We start from the raw sequence: 18,732 nt of genomic DNA, 5'->3' as shown, positions 1-18,732 counted from the left end.
GCTTTATTTCATCTCTCTTAATCTGGGGAAGGAACTTCACCAACCTGGGCATAAAATTGACAAGAAAAACTCAGATCCCATTAGGAAGCAAAAACTAATGCATTTAGAAAATTCATCTTTGGCTTAGGATAGAAATGATAGACATTTTACATTATTTGAAAGCTCCAAACTGTAAAAATCCCTAAAAGAAGTATAGGCACTTAGACCAAGAACATCCCCTGCTTCTTTTTGAGATACTTAAGTGATATTCTCAATATGTGAGGCAGGTACTTACATAAATTTTTCAAAAGGTGAGTATAACTCCAGAAAAGTTATAGTAAGAATTATACAACATTTTAAAATAAATTCCCAAATCAAAAGAAAACCACCTTTGTTTAGTTCTTTATCTTCAATTTAAGTGAAGAAAATATGATTCCAGAAGATTGAGCCAGTTTCCAAAATATGCAACTAAATTATCAACAAATGATTTCCGGTTTCTTAGATCCACAGAACGTTATCACATATTTTAAACACTAAAGACATAAGAAGAAACATCCAACTTACAGCCCTTATTCTGGGTGCCCAGTCTACATTTCCTTATTTACCTGGTGAAGAAGAGCCACCAATAAGCAAAGAACCAAAAAACGATATTTGCTGTTGGTTTCATGCATCGAACAGCTGGAAGAAGGAAAAAAAAATGGACACGTGTTGTTTTTCTCCTTTTCATTTCTCTTGCTTAAGTCTTCATACCTGACTTGGCGTTCTGTCATCTCTACCACTCATTGGGAACTGGTATCAAACTCAAAGTCCTTGCAATTACAAAGCCCTTTGCTCAGAGGTCCCAGCCATATATATGTGAATGAAAATCTGTGACATGGGTTCAAATAGTTCATTTAGTGAAAGTGCTCCATGGGGCAGTGGAAAATGAATAGGCAGAGTAAATCAGATTATTGTTTCCAATTATAGTACCTAGTACCAGAGTAGAAAGAATCTATTTCTCTAGCCATGGAGGTTGAACTTGGCTGTGCGATTTTCTTTAGCCAACAGAATGTAGATGAGGATAAATAAAGTGACCATTTTGAGCCATGGCCTTAGAGACAGAGGGTTGTTCTACTGGCCCACTTGGAATTCTACAATCCACCATGAAAAAACATGGCCCTGTGTAGCTGCTGATTCCAGGATGATGATAATTCACGGAGCAGACTCAAACTACCTGAAACCTCCTTCCAGATCAGACCAGCAGAGCCTGGTCAGTCCTGATATGCTCAGCCAAACCAGAGCCAACCTAAAGATTCATGAGCAAAAACCAAGTATCTGTTGTTATAAGTCATTCATTGTTTTCCATGTAGCATCACTGTAGCAATAGTTTATAGATACAGTGGATAAAGAAAACTCCCCAAAGAGAAAATTCAGCCAAGTATGTAGCTTTGATGTACAAAAATACATTTATTTTCAACAATTTCAAAACCACTGTCTTTTTTTTACAGTAGAAATATTCAAGTGGAACAATAAAACCAAGAACAGTATATGTACATATACTGTATATATAGATATGACTCATGCATTTGTATTCCAGTGTTTAGTACAAGTATTGCAATTGTCTGCCCCATTTAACCCTTGAAACAAAAAAGCAGGATCTTTAGAAATATTCCTAATACTGATCTATGCTGTAGCCAGCCAGATTTCTCTATATCACATTCTCTCTGTCTCACAAAGAAGAATGGGAACAACATCCCACAAAAATTAACAGGTACAAAATGTGGCCTTTCCTCCCATATATATACATTATATCATTTTCAAAAATAAGTGTGCTCAGGCTAAGCCTGAAAATAAAAATAATGCTTACAGCATGGCTTAACGTGACCCTATTGAAAAAAACTGGTATGTGTAAATGTGTGAAGGGGCTGAGGTGCTGGAAAAGCTAACAGGCTTTGAAAGTCACTCACCCCAGAGGCAAAAACTACCTTAAGGGAACTGAAGGGAGACATTTGACTTTAAGGAAGTTGTGTACATCTGACAAGCAAATAGCACAGCTCTGCTAAAATTGCCTTTGACTAATATCATTAAAGGCTAGACCCCTACTTGGCCTGGAGAGTTTTACATGAACTCATAATTCCACAAATGCCTCCTCCCTTCTAACCTCTTTAACTCCTCCCATGTCAAGAGACATTCACTGGGCTTTACCTAGTGCCCAGGGGACTTTTCTGAGCTCAGAATAGCCTGAGAATTCACCACAAGCATTATACATTTTCATAGAATCCAACTGAAAAACAGATTATCATTTTAAGATCTACTGACTGACTGCCTTCTTTAGAAAAAAATATTTTCTCAGACTGATAAATATCAAGTTTTTCCTTTTAGAGAGGAAGCTGTTTTCCCCCATGTGGGTCTCAGTATGAAGCCTCTCTAGTGGGCCTCTTCTTCACCTTTCATGTCATTCTTGGAACAAAACGACTGCCATGTTCTATGATGTCACTAGAGTCCTTCCTTTATCAATTGCCCCAGAGAAGCCCCTCCCCCCGCCCCCCTTTATATACATAAGTAGAAACCAGCTATGGCATGGACAAGGAGATGCAAGAGTTAAGTGTGACAGACAACAGGAGAGCATCCAAACCCAATGCATCCAGCAGGCCTGGCGGGTTGGTCAGCTCTGAGGGCCAGTGCGTAAGCCAACACACGCATCTTTCTTTTTTCTGTTTTCTTTTTTACTAAACATTAAATTATTTCTTAGGAAATAAAAAGCTATTTACATTGTAATTATATACAATAAGCCATCTGTAGCCTCATTATGGACATGCACAAGGCAGGGCCTCTTTCACAAAGTTGTGCACGCTTTCTGCAGCTACATCCACCCCCACCAACCTACTTCCTGCGGATCTAACTGGGAAATGATCTGTGTTGTATATGTGTGTGCTGGGGGAAGGGGAGAGCGTTGGTGATTCTGCTGTGGGGATGAGAGGTTCACAAAAAGCCAACCCAACTTAAATTTTGAAAAAAGGGAGACTACAAGGAAAAAGAAAGTCCTTAAGCTACCAATGGCAGAGTAAAGCGAGGAGGCTGTGGGAAGATGCATCCTTTGCTCTTAGCACAAATACAGCCATTTATTCCCTTTGTCTCATTTCAATCAGCTAAGAATGCCCTTCTCTCCCAAAGCTAGGCATCTGCCTGCTATTTATGAAGGGGCCCTTGGTAAACAAAAGGTAAAAAAGACATTTTTATTTTTCCATAATAATAGTAATAGTAATCATCAAAAATAAAAAGTCGGAAAGGTGGTTGACCACGTGGCTTGCTGGCATTAAACACTAGTGCAGTTGGGGATCTCCTTTGTGCTTTCGCTGTTTGCAATGGTGGCAATGCCTCCTGCAGGGAAGAGAAGACACGGGGAGAAATGGATGTGAGTTCCACAAGGGCAGGGATCTTTGTTTTATTCACTGCTAAATACCAAGCCACCTAGAAGAGGTGCTTAATAGGAATTTATTTAAAAGGCACCTGGATATCCTTACCTATCAGCTCACTGGCATATGTCATCCATGCTTAACATATGCTACCTCCTACACTAACACACAGGTGGGATCAAGACATTGACTGCCATCTTACATTCTATTGAACAACAGTAACAGCCAATGTGTATTGAAACTTACTATGTGGCAGGCACTGGGCTAATGACCTAACAGCATGTAATTATCACAACAGTCTTAGAATTGTTTTTTTTCTTTCTTTTTTTTTTTTAAGGTACTACACAGAAATAGAAACAAATCATAAGTACTACTACTCCCATTTCACAGATCAGGAATTTGAGGCACAGAGAGGTCACAGACGTAGTAGATTAGCAGAGCAAGAAAAATGGACCCAGGGCTATCTGATGCCAGATTCCACAGTCATGTAATCATTAGTAAGGACATATAATACTTTTGCTTTATAGAAAAAGAAGAAAAATCCCAACAGTAATGGGCAGTTGACTTCATTCCTACCCCACTTAGACTCCAGTACTTCCAACCCTGATTGACTTCTAAGGGAAAAAAAATCTACCAATTTCATGTGGCCAGAGGTGGCAGACAAATTTAAAACATGATTCTGTCACTATAGGTAGTTGTTTGTCCCCACCCTCCAGTCCAGTAGTGTATAGAGGACAGATGAAGCGGGCCAGTGTTTAGAGGACACAGGACAGAGGAGTTTAGTGGAGCAGGAGCATGTACCTATGACCCGCGTATCCAGTTCTTTGTCCAGCAGCTCCTCAGGCTCTGTGAAGTCACTGAGTGTGATTTTCGGGGCGTTTTCACTTTGGCTCACTGACCCAATCATTTCCTGCTCCTTGTCGTGTTGGACTTGAGCGTAGATGTTAATCCAAGGGATTTTCCTACATGGGACAGGAGCGAAATCAGATTAGGATCACAGGGCATGCCAAACTTGGGCAGCTGGAAGTCCTGGGGGATAAGAAGAGGAAGAAGCTATTAGTAGGAAGGGTCCATGTCAGGAAAGATATTGGTAACCCCAGAGACAATGCGGCCACGAGGTCAAGGAACGCAAAGCCAGCCAGGAACCCAGATGCCAGGGAAGATGTAAACCACAGAACTCTCTGAGGAATGCACCTTTTCCTGTGGGTAAAAAACAGGGTGCAGCACACCAACATGGCACAAGTATACATATGTAACAAACTTGCACGTTATGCACATGTACCCTAGAACTTAAAGTATAATAAAAAAAAAAAAAACAAGCAGATATAAACAAAAGGGCAGTTAGATACTAAAACTCTATAAATATTTACCTGGTATTAAGTTTCTAAAGGAGCTGGACTTTAAGACTCAAAGTGTGTAGAGACTGAAAAGACACCTATTTCTAAGGTTGCATCAATTTAATCAATTCACATTGGCTTCCTTTATAAATAGTCAAGAAATAATATATTCACAGCTTTTGCTACAATTTTCAGAGCATCACTTATGGGATAAGTACCTTAAATACTTTGATAGTTTCCTCATCTGTTCAATGGAGATGACAATTGCTTCTTTTTGGATTTTGGAGGTGATTAAGGATGAAGAAGAGGCTAAATAGCTCCATTCAAAGACACAAAAGTAGTAGGTGGGGTTTGGAAACACAAAGCAGACTAGCTTGGGGTTGGAGAAGTGAGCGAGTTCACACTTAAATCTTCTTGAGGCATGCATCTTCTGACCCATCTTCATTATCCCCTCACACACGGTGTGTTCCAGTCTCGGTAGCCTCCTTTGTATTCCTTTAATTCAGTGCTTCTCAAACATTAACATGCTTAAGCATCACCCAAGTCTTCCTTAAAATGTGAATTGTGGTTCTGTAAGTCTAGACTGGATGGATTGAGATTCTGCAATTCTGCCAAGCTCCCAGGTGATGCTGATGCTGCTAATCAGTTGGAGACCCAAATTTTGAGTTATAAGACTCTAATAGAAGCAGCTCTTCAACACCTTGGCCACTTAGAACCAACTGTTCCCTCTGCCTGTAACACACTCCCCTCTGCTCTTCTCAGAGCTTGGCTTACATGCATCTCTGAGAGGCTTCCCCTGACCATCCAACTTTTCATTATAAACATGTAACAATGGGACACTGCCTATATAAGAAATAAATATGGTGTTGGTTTAGGGTGATATCATAGGCAATGTTTATTGACTTGTTTTCTGTCTTTCTGTCCCACTGGACTAAAAGCCCCATGTAGGCAAGGTCTATGTTTTCTATCCTCTCCGCTATCCACCTGACTTAGCACAGTGTTTGGCACATGGTTAACATTTATTAAGCATTTTTTGAATCAATGAATAAATTACCTTAAATCCTGTGCTCTTTCTACTTTATTATATTCATCAATAAAAAGATTATATTTTTATCTTAGAATATCACTTCTAGAAGAGACCCCTCTTACCTCATCAAAGGATGAGGAAATTAGACTAAAGTCTAGACATTTCACAAAGCCAATTACTAGCACAGATATCACTGAAACTTGGGACATCGGACACATACCCCAATCCAGGACATCCTATGCATCTCTAAAGGAAAACCACTTTGTTGTCCTTGTGCCAAGCAGTGGTATTTTCAAGCTTCTACCTTCCCCTATCTGCTCCAACTCCAAATTACGCAAAATGTGGAAGTACTTAACATGGGTTTCCTGCAGCTAATTCAGAAGAAAAAATCTGAAAATAGGTTGAAAACACTTACTGGCTTCTAATTATTTTTTACATTCAGTTTTCTAGTCTTTAATGTTTGCTTTCCATACATTAAAGGAGGTGTCCCCATGACCCCTACTGGTCTAAACCAGTTTAACATAATTTACAAGAACCCAAAGTGAACAGCACCCATGTGAGGCAGCACACTAGGCTCTCTAAATGCGTATAATTAAAAATTAATGCTTGCCTTTATATTCTTTTTTATATGAATGAAAATACAGTCTAATAACTTAGATTCCTCTCAACCATAAAAGTACGTATTGCTCATGAAGGTTGGGACCAAATGTAATATTATTAGGTGCCGGGGGTGCTTAAACCATTCCTGATCACATACGTCTGTGTACTACACATGTGTAACCAGAGTCCACTGCCTCCCCTTTCCTGCTTTGCTCACAATACCTATGAGGATTTGGATAAACTTGCCCTTATAGAGATTATTCACTTTATTTCAATTTCCAAATAACACATCTAAAAACTGGCATATTTTTCATCTTTTTGCAATGGATGGTTGGAAGAGAATAAATTTTGTATCTCAATTTGCAGAATTTAAAAAATTTGTCAAGTTGCTTTTCATTTCTTAACACATCCGCGTGTGGGACTGTTGAGAATAGAAGTCTGAACTCCACTTCGGCATACAAGGAATGTGGAAAATGAAGAGATCAAGAGACATGTCTTGGACCAACATTCATACAGGTTTAAATAAGAGGAGTAATATAGATAGGCTCGAGTTTCCCTCTAAAAAAAAAAAAAAAAAAAAAAAAAAAATCTCAACTGCAGTTTGTATCCATTTGTATCCATTTATCCATCTATTATGAGTGTTAGAAGCCTGTAGGAGGAAATTTAGAGACAGCAAAGTCGGCTTTGGACTATAAGGAAAGCCCTACTAAAAAAAGACTGGAAGGAATATAGAAGCTCAAATGTTTTCCTGGATAGAGAAAAAGCAGATATTCAGTAATGGAAAAAAATTCTTGTTAGGCAGTCTTCAGAAAGAAAAGCCATCTCATCATGATTTTTAATTATATTACTTGAGATATCAGAAAATAGCAGTCACTATCCAAGAGCAAGATAGACTGCAAGAGGCCAGGTGATATTCATTTAAAGGAAGCTTGGGGCTCATAGTAATTCTATTCTCTTTTTCCATGTCATGTAAGCACTTGGGATACTGAGATCATTTCCAGTGCCTGGCACACAGGAAGTACTCAATAAATGTTTGTAGGATGAATGAATGTCTTAATGTGTTAATACTGGCAATTACAGAGAGGAAGTTTTGGATCTGGAAACTCAGTATGGCCAATGATCTGGACACAGAAACAGAAATGTCTTTACACTAAACTGTGCTGCTCAACAGAGCGTTTAATGGCCAGGTGTTGCTATTTACACTTAAATTAATTAAAGTTAAATATAATTAAAATTCAGTTCCTCAGACTACTGGCTACTATATTAGACAGTACAGATGATGGAGCATTTTAAACATTGTGAAAGTTCTATTGGATAGTAATGAAAGAAGCAAAGGAGACTCTGGGAATCCAGGGCTAGGAACCTGACCTCTGTACTTGTTGCAAGCCAGGCGCACTTCATGTTGCCATTACTGGGGTTCCATGTGATGAGTGGGGAAAGCAGAACAAAAAAATAAAAGAAAATTTAACAGAATTTCAACCAAACGGCTTGAGCATTGGGAGTAAAACTTCCACGAAAAGGAGACAGAAAAGTAAAGGTTAACTGATGACTACTCTTAACTGATGCTGCTATTGTCCAGTTTGACTGGAGTTTATTTCCTGTGGCCTCAGCTGCATGATTCACTGTCAGGGAGATAGAAAAGGTGGGCTGATACCTGGGAACTACAAAGGTAGAAGTTTTTTAGAGATGTCATTAGCTGGCATGGATTCATTATTAAAGTGTACAGATTTAGAGATGCCTACATTAATAAGTTGACTGTCTAAGGAGTTTAACAGCATTTCTAAAAAACAAAAACGAAAACAAAAAAAACACAGAAGGTTTCCAAGTCACAGTATAAGTGATCCTTAAGTATCCTTACTTTGGATCGATCTGACACAAAAGCCTCTTTACAGGACTTCTATTGGCCCTTGTCCTCAGCAACTATGCTGCTCTGGGAGTCAGAGATGAGACATTTGGTTTAGTTGATTGTCACGCCTAGCAACCACCAGGCTTCCCCACAATCAAATTCTTGGCTGAGTGAAAAGTGAAATGTTCTTTGCATATAATTGAAGTACATCTATAAATAAATGGGTGTTGTCTTAACCAGGCTGTTTCTATATTGAACCTTTTCTCACTTTGTGACATAAAGATTTTATCCACCTTTAAAAGGGAACAGGGGTATGTGGGTTGACACGTCTTGATCCAAGAGGACATGAACTCACATACTGGTCTATAAATTGAGTAGGAAGGTGAATCTCACTCTGTCCTTCTAGAGAGTGCGGAGGGTGTTGATAGAATCCCTGCTGCTGCGGCTAATGCTGAGAGGTATATTGAATTAAACTGATGCTTTTAAGCAACTGAAATAGCCACTAAAGGAGACATAAGCAGGAGGAAGGGGGGAGGGGGCAGGAAAAGTCAGGCACCTTTACCACTGATCTCTACGAAAACCTAAAAGCATTATCTTTAGTTCCTGGAAAGACTCCAGGACTAAAAGATGCGTTCAAACTCATCTGACAATAATTAATGACATTTTACTTTACCGAGGCTTCCCAGGAAGCACATTTCTACGTCACTGATAAAATTTCTGAGGGCCTGTTATGTGACAGTTTATGGCACAGAGGGCATCTTTGGCAGGCATGTGCTTTGTTATTTATAATAGTGTAGCTTTGTTGATTACTTAGTACATAGCACCTACACGCATTATGACATTTAAATCATATAGCAAACCTGTAAAATATTATTGCTATTCCCATTTTACTAACGAAGGCATTAAGACTTAGAGAGGCAAATACAATTGCCCAAGGTTACAAATGCTAAAAGTTAAAATTGGGTCTTATTTCAGAGTTTATTCTCTTAATTAGTATACATCCTAGTAGAAGTTATAATTTGAATGTTGGTACAAAATTATTGATTTCAATTTTACGTTTCCAATAAGTATCTTGTTATATCACCCCTTCTGTGGCTTTCAAAAATAATTTCTCAAGACGTGGAGTTTTGTTCTCCTAATCAATTTCCCTTTAGAATAGGAAAAAGATGGAGAGGGATGATAGTTGAATATGTTTAGCATGCAAATTTAAAGAGAGATGCTGAATAGCTGCAACAGGGGATAAAAAAAAATGCATTGGTGTCTCTACATGCATGTATCAGATTTTAGCTGCATTTTCTCTATTTAACCACCTGAATGGATATTGATCCATATAGGAAGATCTTCTGAATATAGAAGACCTTACTTTAGAAATTTGATTGAGGTTTGAAAACCCCTTACATTTCTCTTGAAGATAATAAATTGATTTCATGGGCCAGTCTTTATTTACCTAATTCATTATACCTATAAATCATAATAGATAGAGCTCAGAGTCTCAAACCCTTTTATTCCATGACCCTCAACTATTCTTGCTTTTACCCATTGTCAAACAGAAGTTCAAGGAGAATTAAAACCACATTCTTGTGATGAGTTTAGTAAAGTTAGTTATAGGAAGAATCATTTGCAGTGACCCCAGCCACACTACTAAATTGAATGATAATAGCACATACCTTTTAAACTTGTAGATCAAAAACACAGCCAGGCCAACAAATACCACTGATAATAGCATAAGCATGGCTGAGCTGCTGTGCCCAGCACTGGAGTCCACCAATGGAGCTGGGAAAGAAGAACAGATAAGGAAAAGAACACATATGCTCACTTGGAAGCTGTTAGCTGGAGGGAGTATTCATTGCAGGAAGGAGGCCACTGATCTCCATCCTTATGTCTAGTCTCCAATTCCCTTGCCTGATAGCTGGGTGCAGAAAGTCTGGCTTCAATGATGACAATGGCACCTGAGTACAGCTTCTTAGGGAAAGTAAACTTCTCTGTTCATCCTGGGGAAACCTGCTAGTTCTTGGTCTAAACTGAACAACGTAAGTCCAGCTCAGGGGAGTGGAATAAAGTCTCCAGTGCTCTTTCCCTTAGATAGCCTGCATGCCTGTCACCAAAATTTACAGGGAGCCCATTTGAAATTTTGGGTTAAGTACTAATGCAGTGTTTCATTCTCCTCCTTCACTCTGTTCTGATAAAAACCCACTGGATGGGCATATTTGTGACCTACACATTGGAAAAGTCTGACATTATTAAGAACCATTTAGTAAACAGGTTCTCCCAGAGAGCCCAAAGTAGATGCCCCATAGGACATGCCTTTTTAGATTTTTTTCATAAATAAGCTAACTAGAGTTTGTTCCTGTTTCTACTTTGACTCACACATTGTAAACTAGAAGGGAGTTTTAAAGTTCTGTGGCCTACCATCCAAGATTCATAAAATCAAATAATCATATGCATGAAGAGACCTAGAGGACTATCCAATATAATCCCATTTGCCACAGACAAAATAAAGAAATATACAAACAAACAAATGAATAAGGTTAAGACCCAAGGAAATTGTAGGTTTTCTCCAAGACCATCTAGGGATTCAATGGCAAAGCTACTCCTAAGAAAGTCTTCTTGTAGGATGCCTTCAGAACAATGTGACTGATGTGAACAATCCTTCTGAACCCATAACTATAAAAAGGACCCTTCTACAAAGCCAATTTCAGGCATTATGGAGCAGGGTTTCATGATTCTCTCCTCCTTTTCTCTCTGGGATAACAAATCATCTTTCCCATTTCCCCAGTTCCCAGTGGCACTCACCTAACGTCAGCTGTGTGACATACACAATGACTTGTACCCCCGGCTTCAGCTCAAACTGGACCAAATTTTGGTTGAGAGCATTAAACAGTGTTTCTACAATCTGGAAAAAAAGACAGGATGCACGGGGTGACATGACATGCAATGATGCTCCCTCATGGAATAAGAAACCAAGGAGAAGGTCAATAGGTAAAAAGTCACCGTGGTTCAATTAGGGATAAGATATTGGGACATATTTATCAATGTGGTTCTCACAGCCCTTGGAGCCTTGTGAGACCAAGGAAGTACAGTTGACCCTTGAGCTATACAGTTTTGAATTAAGCAGATCCACTTCTATGTGGATTTTTTCAACAAAATGTGGATGGAAAATACGGTATTCTCAGGATGCGAAACTTGCATATACAGAATATACAGAGGCCCAACTACTTCTTCTTCTTCTTTTTTTTTAGATGGAGTCTCACTTTGTCACCAGGCTGGAGTGCAGTGGCATGATCTTGGCTCGCTGTAACCTCTTCCTCCTGGGTTCAAGCGATTCTCCTGCCTCAGCCTCCTGAGTAGCTGGGATTACAAGCACGTGTCACCACCACACCAAGCTACTTTTTGTATATTTAGTAGGGATGGGGTTTCACCATGTTGCAGAGGCCCAACTTCTTACATGCAAGTTCTGCAGGGCCAGCTGTAGGACTTGAAGATGCACAGATTTGGTATATCAGAAGTCCTAGAACCATTCTCCTGTGTGTACTGAGAAACAACTATAGATGGTAATATTTGCTTATTCTGGAGAGGAGAGTGAGAGACAGAAAGAGGCATGCCTGCAGTCACTGCTGAGTTCGAGCTACAATAGACATAGGAGTTTCATTCAATTCCTATTTCACTGCTCTTTTATCCGTGTCTTTATAACACTCTAAAAAGACCTGTTATGGGTTCCAATGAAAGAAGTTCAACCCATCATTAGCTCTGTAATCTGATTAAGTCATACACACAGGGGATGTAGGCCCCTGCCAGGATTTAAGCAGGCACATATACTCCCAGCCCACTCCTCTGCGTTTTCTATCTTAGAGACAATGGGAAGCAAACATCAAAGCAGAAGCTGCCTCCTTTTTATGGGATAATTTTTGTTCTTTACTTTTCCCTAGCAAGTCTCAGAACACATAACACCGATTTAATCACTCTGTAATTCCCACATGAAAGCTGAGGCCGACTTAGGCTGTTGTCCCTCTTATCTCGCTGTATGCGCCTTAATATCACAGCTGCTATTCATCACTGTAATTACCTATTTATCTAAATGGATGGATATTGTAGCTTCCAAATATAGTTCACACATGCCACTTGCTATTTCAGAATAAAGAGGTCTTGTAAAAGTGATGTATGCATTGAGAAGCTAAATTTATTTCTGGCCAACTTCAATATGCAACCCTGCAACGCAAGAAATTATTTCTCAGAGAAACTGCAATCACATCTGTACTGCTCAAGGTCTGTGGATGGCTGTAAGGATGGGGTGACGGCCAGTGAGTATCATAGGGACACAAAATATGTCTGTACAATGATTACCTCATATGGGAGCAAATGTGTGTGATTCATGCCGATTTTCTGCAGCCTCATGCTCACTTATTTCTACTTCACCTGACTTAGCATCATGAGAAAGAAAGGAAGGGTGAAACAGTGCAGACATTAAGACCTCAGGAGGAATAGAGGATGAAAAGGAGAAACACAAGTCCTGCCATTCCCTTTACTTCCAGGACAGTGTGCAGATCGCAGTATAGTTCTATATGCCCATTTGATAAGAACAGTAAATCACAATCCCTTTTGGAAATGTTGCTTCCTTAAAGTAAAGTGAGGCAATACATCCCTCTCCAAAAGAATCATGTTTGAAAGCAGTTCACTTTCTCCCCAGAAGCAGAGCTTAAAAATCGGCCAGGATCTTTAGGGGCTAGTGCAGTTTAAAGACAAGAGGCACATAGTCCCAGAAATAAACAAGGAAATTCAAATTTCTCTCTCTCTCTCTCTCTCTCTCTCTCTCTCTCTCTCTCTCTCTCTCNTCTCTCTCTCTCTCTCTCTCTCTCTCTCTCTCTCTCTCTCTCTCTCTCTCTCTCTCCTGTTCCCCTTCCCCTGTACCCCAGGAGGAGTCACTGGGAGGGAGACATGAGCTGGCACAGGGATGTCAGACATTGGAATGAATAATGCCAGGGGTGCCATTCCTTCCTGAGTAGCTGAATGCTCCAGTCTATTTGCACCTGTATTTACTCTGGGTAAAGGTGATTGCTCTTCAAAACCTTGGCTGCTGGCGCAATGGAAGAGAGCCTGTCTCCCTTTCTTGCTGAAAACAGTTTTGTGCCCTCTCAGGGCGTAGGGTGCAGGCAAGGGTCCCAGCCAGATTTGCTTTCACTTACTTGTTCCAGGTCCCCTTCGTTGCCTTTCCTCCTCTCCGTCAGGTTCTTGGGTGGGAGAATGAAAAGCTCTGCTGAAGTGGGGAGGCCAGGGAACACGGCGATGAGGATCTGGTCCTCTGGGACGCTGGTTACCTGCAAAGATGTTCAGACAAAGAGAGGTTGTGGAGGAACCAGCCCTCCTCCAATCAATGACAAGAGCAGAGTGTGCACTGCCAGAGGGCTCATATGAGTTTTTCAAATGCAGCTTTTTAGGCACAGGCTCCAATATACATTCAGGCTTTCTTTCAGTTTTTCCCTTAGATCTGCTAGGTAAAACATTATTAGTTTCACCACCTCCTCTGCTCTTACATACATTTTTACTGAAACTAGAATGGTATTACAAATGATTTTTAAAACATTATTTGCTGGGAACATTTGCAAAAGTTCCTCTCCTATTTTCCATTTTTTCTATGAGGGCTAGAACGTCTGGCTGAAACACAGGCTGGGTGCAAATGAGGAAAAAGAAGTCATAAACAAACATGGGAAAATGAAAATTTAAAGAAAGCCAAGCAACACTTGCTTTCACTTATTAAAGCAGGATTTTTTTAAGTGTAATAGCTAATATTGGTAAGACTGCAGTGAAGGAAGTTCCCTCATTTGGCGCTGGCAGTGCTAGAAATTGATACATATTGCCAATTTGTTTTCTGAAAGACTTAATTTAAAGGCCATAAAAATATTCATACCCTTCAGTCAGTAACTGTAACTTGGTGAGTTTGTTCTAAAGACATGATCCAAAATATAGGAAAAGCCATACGCAGGAAAAAATACAATATTACTTATACTAGCAAATAAATGGGAAAACCTCCAGTATTCCAAAAAATTAAGTAAATACTGGTATAATCACCTGATAGAATATTATGCTACCATTAAGATGATAATGAGTACTATGAGACAACATATAAAAATACTTATGATAGCTGCATTCCAGTCTATTTCCTTACATTTCTTTGGTTACAACTCTATAAAAATACAAATGTATAGAAGAAAAAAATAACAAAATACTAAACGTTGTTAAGAGGCTGAGAACACGAGTGGATTTTTCTATTCCTGAGTGGTTAGTAAAAGAATGATATTGCTTTTGTGATAAACACTTAAAAGTCAGCTTCTGTCTGAAGGCAAATTTGTAAAGAAAACAGGATGCAGAGTTCTCCCCCGTGAAGGGTAAGCTTGTTCTTTCCCATGTGTCTCCTGAAGATCTTTTATCCAGAACACCACCCCCCACCTCTTCTGCCAATCCAAATATATAATTTGTGAATGAGGTGAAATACCTGCATCCTCCAAGAAGTGCCCCCTGACTACCTCTATCTGCAGTGATCTCCTCCACGTTAGCCTCCCACCCCAAACACCTCCAAAGGACCACATCCACTGCATTTCAGAGATATAGATCATGTCCACCGTGACACATGATTACATCTGTCTGGTGCAGTCTTTTCTCAGATAGACCCTGATATGGTTAGGCTTTGTGTCCCCACCCAAATCTCATCTTGAATAGTAATTCCCAGAATCCCTAGGTGTTGAGGGAGGAACCAGGTGGAGGTGATCGAATCCTGGGGGTGGTTTCCCCATCCTCCTGTTCTCATGATAGTGAGTTCTCATGAGAGCTAATGGTTTTATAAGGGGCTTTTCCTCCTTCGCTCTGGCACTCTTCTCTCCCCTGTCATCCTGTGAAGAGGTGCCTTGTGCCATGATTGTTAAGTCTCCTGAGGCCTCCCTAGCCATGCAGAACTGTGAGTCAGTTAAACCTTTTTTCTTTATAAATTACCCAGTCTCGGGCTTTTCTTTATAGCCATTTGAGAATGGACTAATACAGGTTCTTATGGTGTGATTGCCCAGATATTTCTGTCTGGGGTCTCACTGTTCCAAAGAATGCTTGACACAGTAAAAATTAAATAAACAGTTGCTAGATCGAAGATTGAACAGAAGTGGAGGGGTTGGTTGTTTTCCATTTGCTCAGCTCTGATTCCTATTTGGAATAAGGCTTACAGATTGGAGTGAACTCTCAGGGATGTGATAAAGAAAAATGAAAGAGCCAGCCTGCAGGGAAGTAAGAAGCAGCAGTCAGAAGCCTAAAGAGTCCACCAACCAGGGAGGCATCCTCTTAACACCCTTAGGTGGTGAGCTAGATGCCTCAGCATCCTTTCAAAGCATGATCTTGAGTAGCATTAAGTCTCAATGCCCAAGTCCATAAGCCTGGGGGCCTTCACCTAACCTTAAAGCAAGTCTCAGGACGCCAGACTAAGGGGTGAAATGCAGAGAATCACCCAATGCAGTGAAGGGGTGGGGTGGTGAGTTTATTAATGCCTTGACTGGTGTGACCCTTTGTCTCAGGAAAGAACAATGTCAGGGAGTGTCAGTCCATCAAGACCCTTAGAGGGACCTTGGAGCAATGTATCTAGATTCATTTAACCCAACCAAAGGGACATATGAGTGATTGGTCCTTGTGAGATTTGAGGCCTGAGAATCAACTGAAAGGACTGATGATTATTATTGCAATTACCAAGTTATTTCCTAAAAAGCTAGTATGTTTTTAATGAATATAACCATACATAATACAACCCAATTCTGGATGCCTTGCAACCAAAGACATATGCTATGATCTGAATGTTTTTGCACCCCCCACCCCCATTCATCTGTCAAAACTTAACATCCAACGTGATGGTATCAGGGTGGGGTCGTGGGAGGTGATTAGGTCATAAGGGTGGAGCCCTCGTGAATGGGATTAGTGCCTTTATAAAAGAGACCCCAGAGAGCCACCTTGCCCTTTCCACCATGTGAAGACACAGCAAGAAGGTTCTGTCTTTGAATAAGGAAAGCGGCTTTCACCAGACATCAGATCTGCCAGCATCTTGATCTTGTACTTCCCCGCCTCCAGAATTGTGAGATATACATTTCTGTTGTTTATAAGCCACCCAGTTTATGGAACCTTGTTATAGCAGCCCAAACAGACTAACACAGCATACATCACAATCTCATTCTCATCTCTTTCTTTCTTTTTTCTTTGAGACGGAGTCTCACTCTGTTGCCCAGGGCGGAGTGTACTGGAGCAATCTCGGTTCACTGCAACCGCCACCTCCTGGATTCAAGCAATTATCCTGCCTCAGCCTGCTGAGTAGCTGGGACTACCCGCATGCGCCACCATCCCCGGCTACATTTTTAACGTTTATTTTTGTAGAGATGGAGTTTCACTGTGTTGCCCAGACTGGTCTCAAACTCCTGAGCTCAGGCAATCCGCCTGCCTCGGCTCCCAAAGTGCTAAGATTACAGGCATGAGCCACCACTCCCAGCCCTCATTCTCATCTCTTTCTATGAACAGTCTCTTTGTAAAAAGATTTGAAGTGTAGTTACTCTTACAGACCACTCCATACAGGAATGCTCCTATGTCATTCTCTTCTATTTATTCTTCTTCCTCTCTGTCAGCTCTTTCTCCATGTCCTTCCTGGATCCTTCTCCTCTGCCTTGGGGAACCACCAGCAGCGTGTCTGCCTCGTTCCCCAACTCCTCTTTGGAGAGCCTAACAACCTCCACAGCCTCTTCTCTTACATCTCTCCCTCCAGCATGAACCTCTGCTTCATCTTCAGATCCATATTTTCAATCCTCCTGGTCATCTTCACCCAACTGTTTCTCACGTGCTCCAGACTTATATTAAAAGTCAAATCATTATTGTTTCCCAAGCGTGCTTCTCCTACACAGTCCCTATCTTGATTAATGTAAGGCCATCTCCTACCAGCTCTTGTCATCAGAAAATTTCTCTCTCCCTCTCACCCACACTACATTTCCTTAGTCACCAGTTTTATTGTTCCACTTTTTAAGTAGCCTTTACCTCTTCTTCCTGAGCACCTTATATTCCTGGCCTAGATAACTTCAGTGATCTTTTAGTGAAATGTCTTTTGTGAAATGTCTCCCCCACTATGTTCCCTTCCTACCTCAGCTTGTCCTCTGCATTGCCACCAGAATGGGTTCCTGACATATAAACCTATTCTCTTACTGAAATAAAAAAAAAAAAAACTTTAAATACTCTCCAGTGCCTTCAGAATAGATGCCAAGCTTCTATTGGTCTCTCAGACCCTACACAATATGACATAAGCATCCTAGCTCAATTTTAGCTGCACCTGCCCTATAACCTACAAACTAGCTACGCCAAACTCTTTTCCATTTCCCAGATATGTTGTACTCTTTTTTTTTTTTTTTGAGATAGAGTCTCGCTTTGTCACCAGGCTGGAGTGCAGTGGCACAGTATCTCGGCTCACTGCAACCTCTGTCTTTTGGGTTCAGGTGATTCTCCTGCCTCAGCCTCCCGAGGAGCTGGGACTACAGGCACACGCCACCACACCCAGCTAATTTTGTACTTTTAGTAGAGACAGGGTTTCACCGTGTTGGCCAGGATGGTCTTGATCTCTTGACCTCAGGTGATCCACCCGCCTCAGCCTCCCAAAGTGTGCTATACTCTTTAAATAGTCCATGACTTTGCACATGCTGTTCATTCAAACACCATCCTGCCCCTGTTAACTGACATTTATCCTTGCAAACACAGTTCAAGTATTCTCTAGAAAGACTTCCAAGAGTTCAACAAGTATTTATTGAGTTGCAAATCTGTGCCAAGTCTTCATGTCCCTGGATAGCGTGAATTACACTGTTCTCTCTGCCCCATAGAGATGCTGGCCATGCCTCTAGCTTAGAGCTGCTTACACACTAGACTTATTTCTACATTTCAATTGACCATGTTTTATTCATCAATATATTCTAGTGCCTACCTCTGAGAAAATGTTTAACAAAACCCTTTTACTTTCTCTAAGGCAAATTTGACCTTGGATTAACTCTGTAATTCTATTACCCTGCTGGAATGCTCTCTTTCTTGGCCTGTAGCCTTCTGAGTGCAATCTGTGGCCAATGGTAGTCTTGTGAGTATAAATGTTTGGTTAAGAAGACCCTCTTGGTGAACAAAGAGCCAGACAAGTGCATAATATTAGCAAAAACTCAGTGAGTGGTCCATCCATTAGTGCATTAATGGGATCAAGCCCCTGTCTCAGAAAAATTCATAATAAACATTGGGCCGGTTTCCTTCTTCAAACATTGAACTAGACTCTCTTTTATACTTCTCTCCTCCCTTTTAATTCTACAATTCTTTCTTCTTCTTCTTCTTCTTCTTCTTTTTTTTTTGTTAAAGTCTTGCTCTGTCACTCAGGCTGGAGGGCAATGGTGCAATCTCAGCGCACTGCATACTCTACCTCCCTGGTTCAAGCGATTCTCGTGCCTCAGCCACCTGAGTAGCTGGGATTACAGGTGTACGCCACCACATCCTACTAATTTTTGTATTTTTAGTAGAGACAGA

At 40.6% G+C, this 18,732-nt stretch overlaps 1 protein-coding gene across 1 annotated transcript in view; it reads right to left on the bottom strand.

The window, feature by feature from the left end:
• Positions 1–1,401: 1,401 nt before the first annotated feature.
• Positions 1,402–18,732, bottom strand: part of SORCS3 (sortilin related VPS10 domain containing receptor 3) — a 621,794-nt gene continuing 604,463 nt past the window's right edge. The window contains exons 23-27 of the mRNA XM_025396833.1: positions 13,365–13,496; positions 10,978–11,077; positions 9,852–9,957; positions 4,176–4,336; positions 1,402–3,339 (exon numbers count right to left, since the gene is read on the bottom strand). Of these exons, the coding sequence (XP_025252618.1) occupies positions 3,275–3,339; positions 4,176–4,336; positions 9,852–9,957; positions 10,978–11,077; positions 13,365–13,496 (564 nt within the window). The 3' untranslated portion in view covers positions 1,402–3,274. The remainder of the gene's footprint in view (positions 3,340–4,175; positions 4,337–9,851; positions 9,958–10,977; positions 11,078–13,364; positions 13,497–18,732) is intronic.

This window comes from Theropithecus gelada, chromosome 9 (assembly GCF_003255815.1).
Source record: "Theropithecus gelada isolate Dixy chromosome 9, Tgel_1.0, whole genome shotgun sequence".
NCBI lineage: Eukaryota > Metazoa > Chordata > Mammalia > Primates > Cercopithecidae > Theropithecus > Theropithecus gelada.
This window is presented reverse-complemented; position numbering and strand designations above follow the sequence as displayed.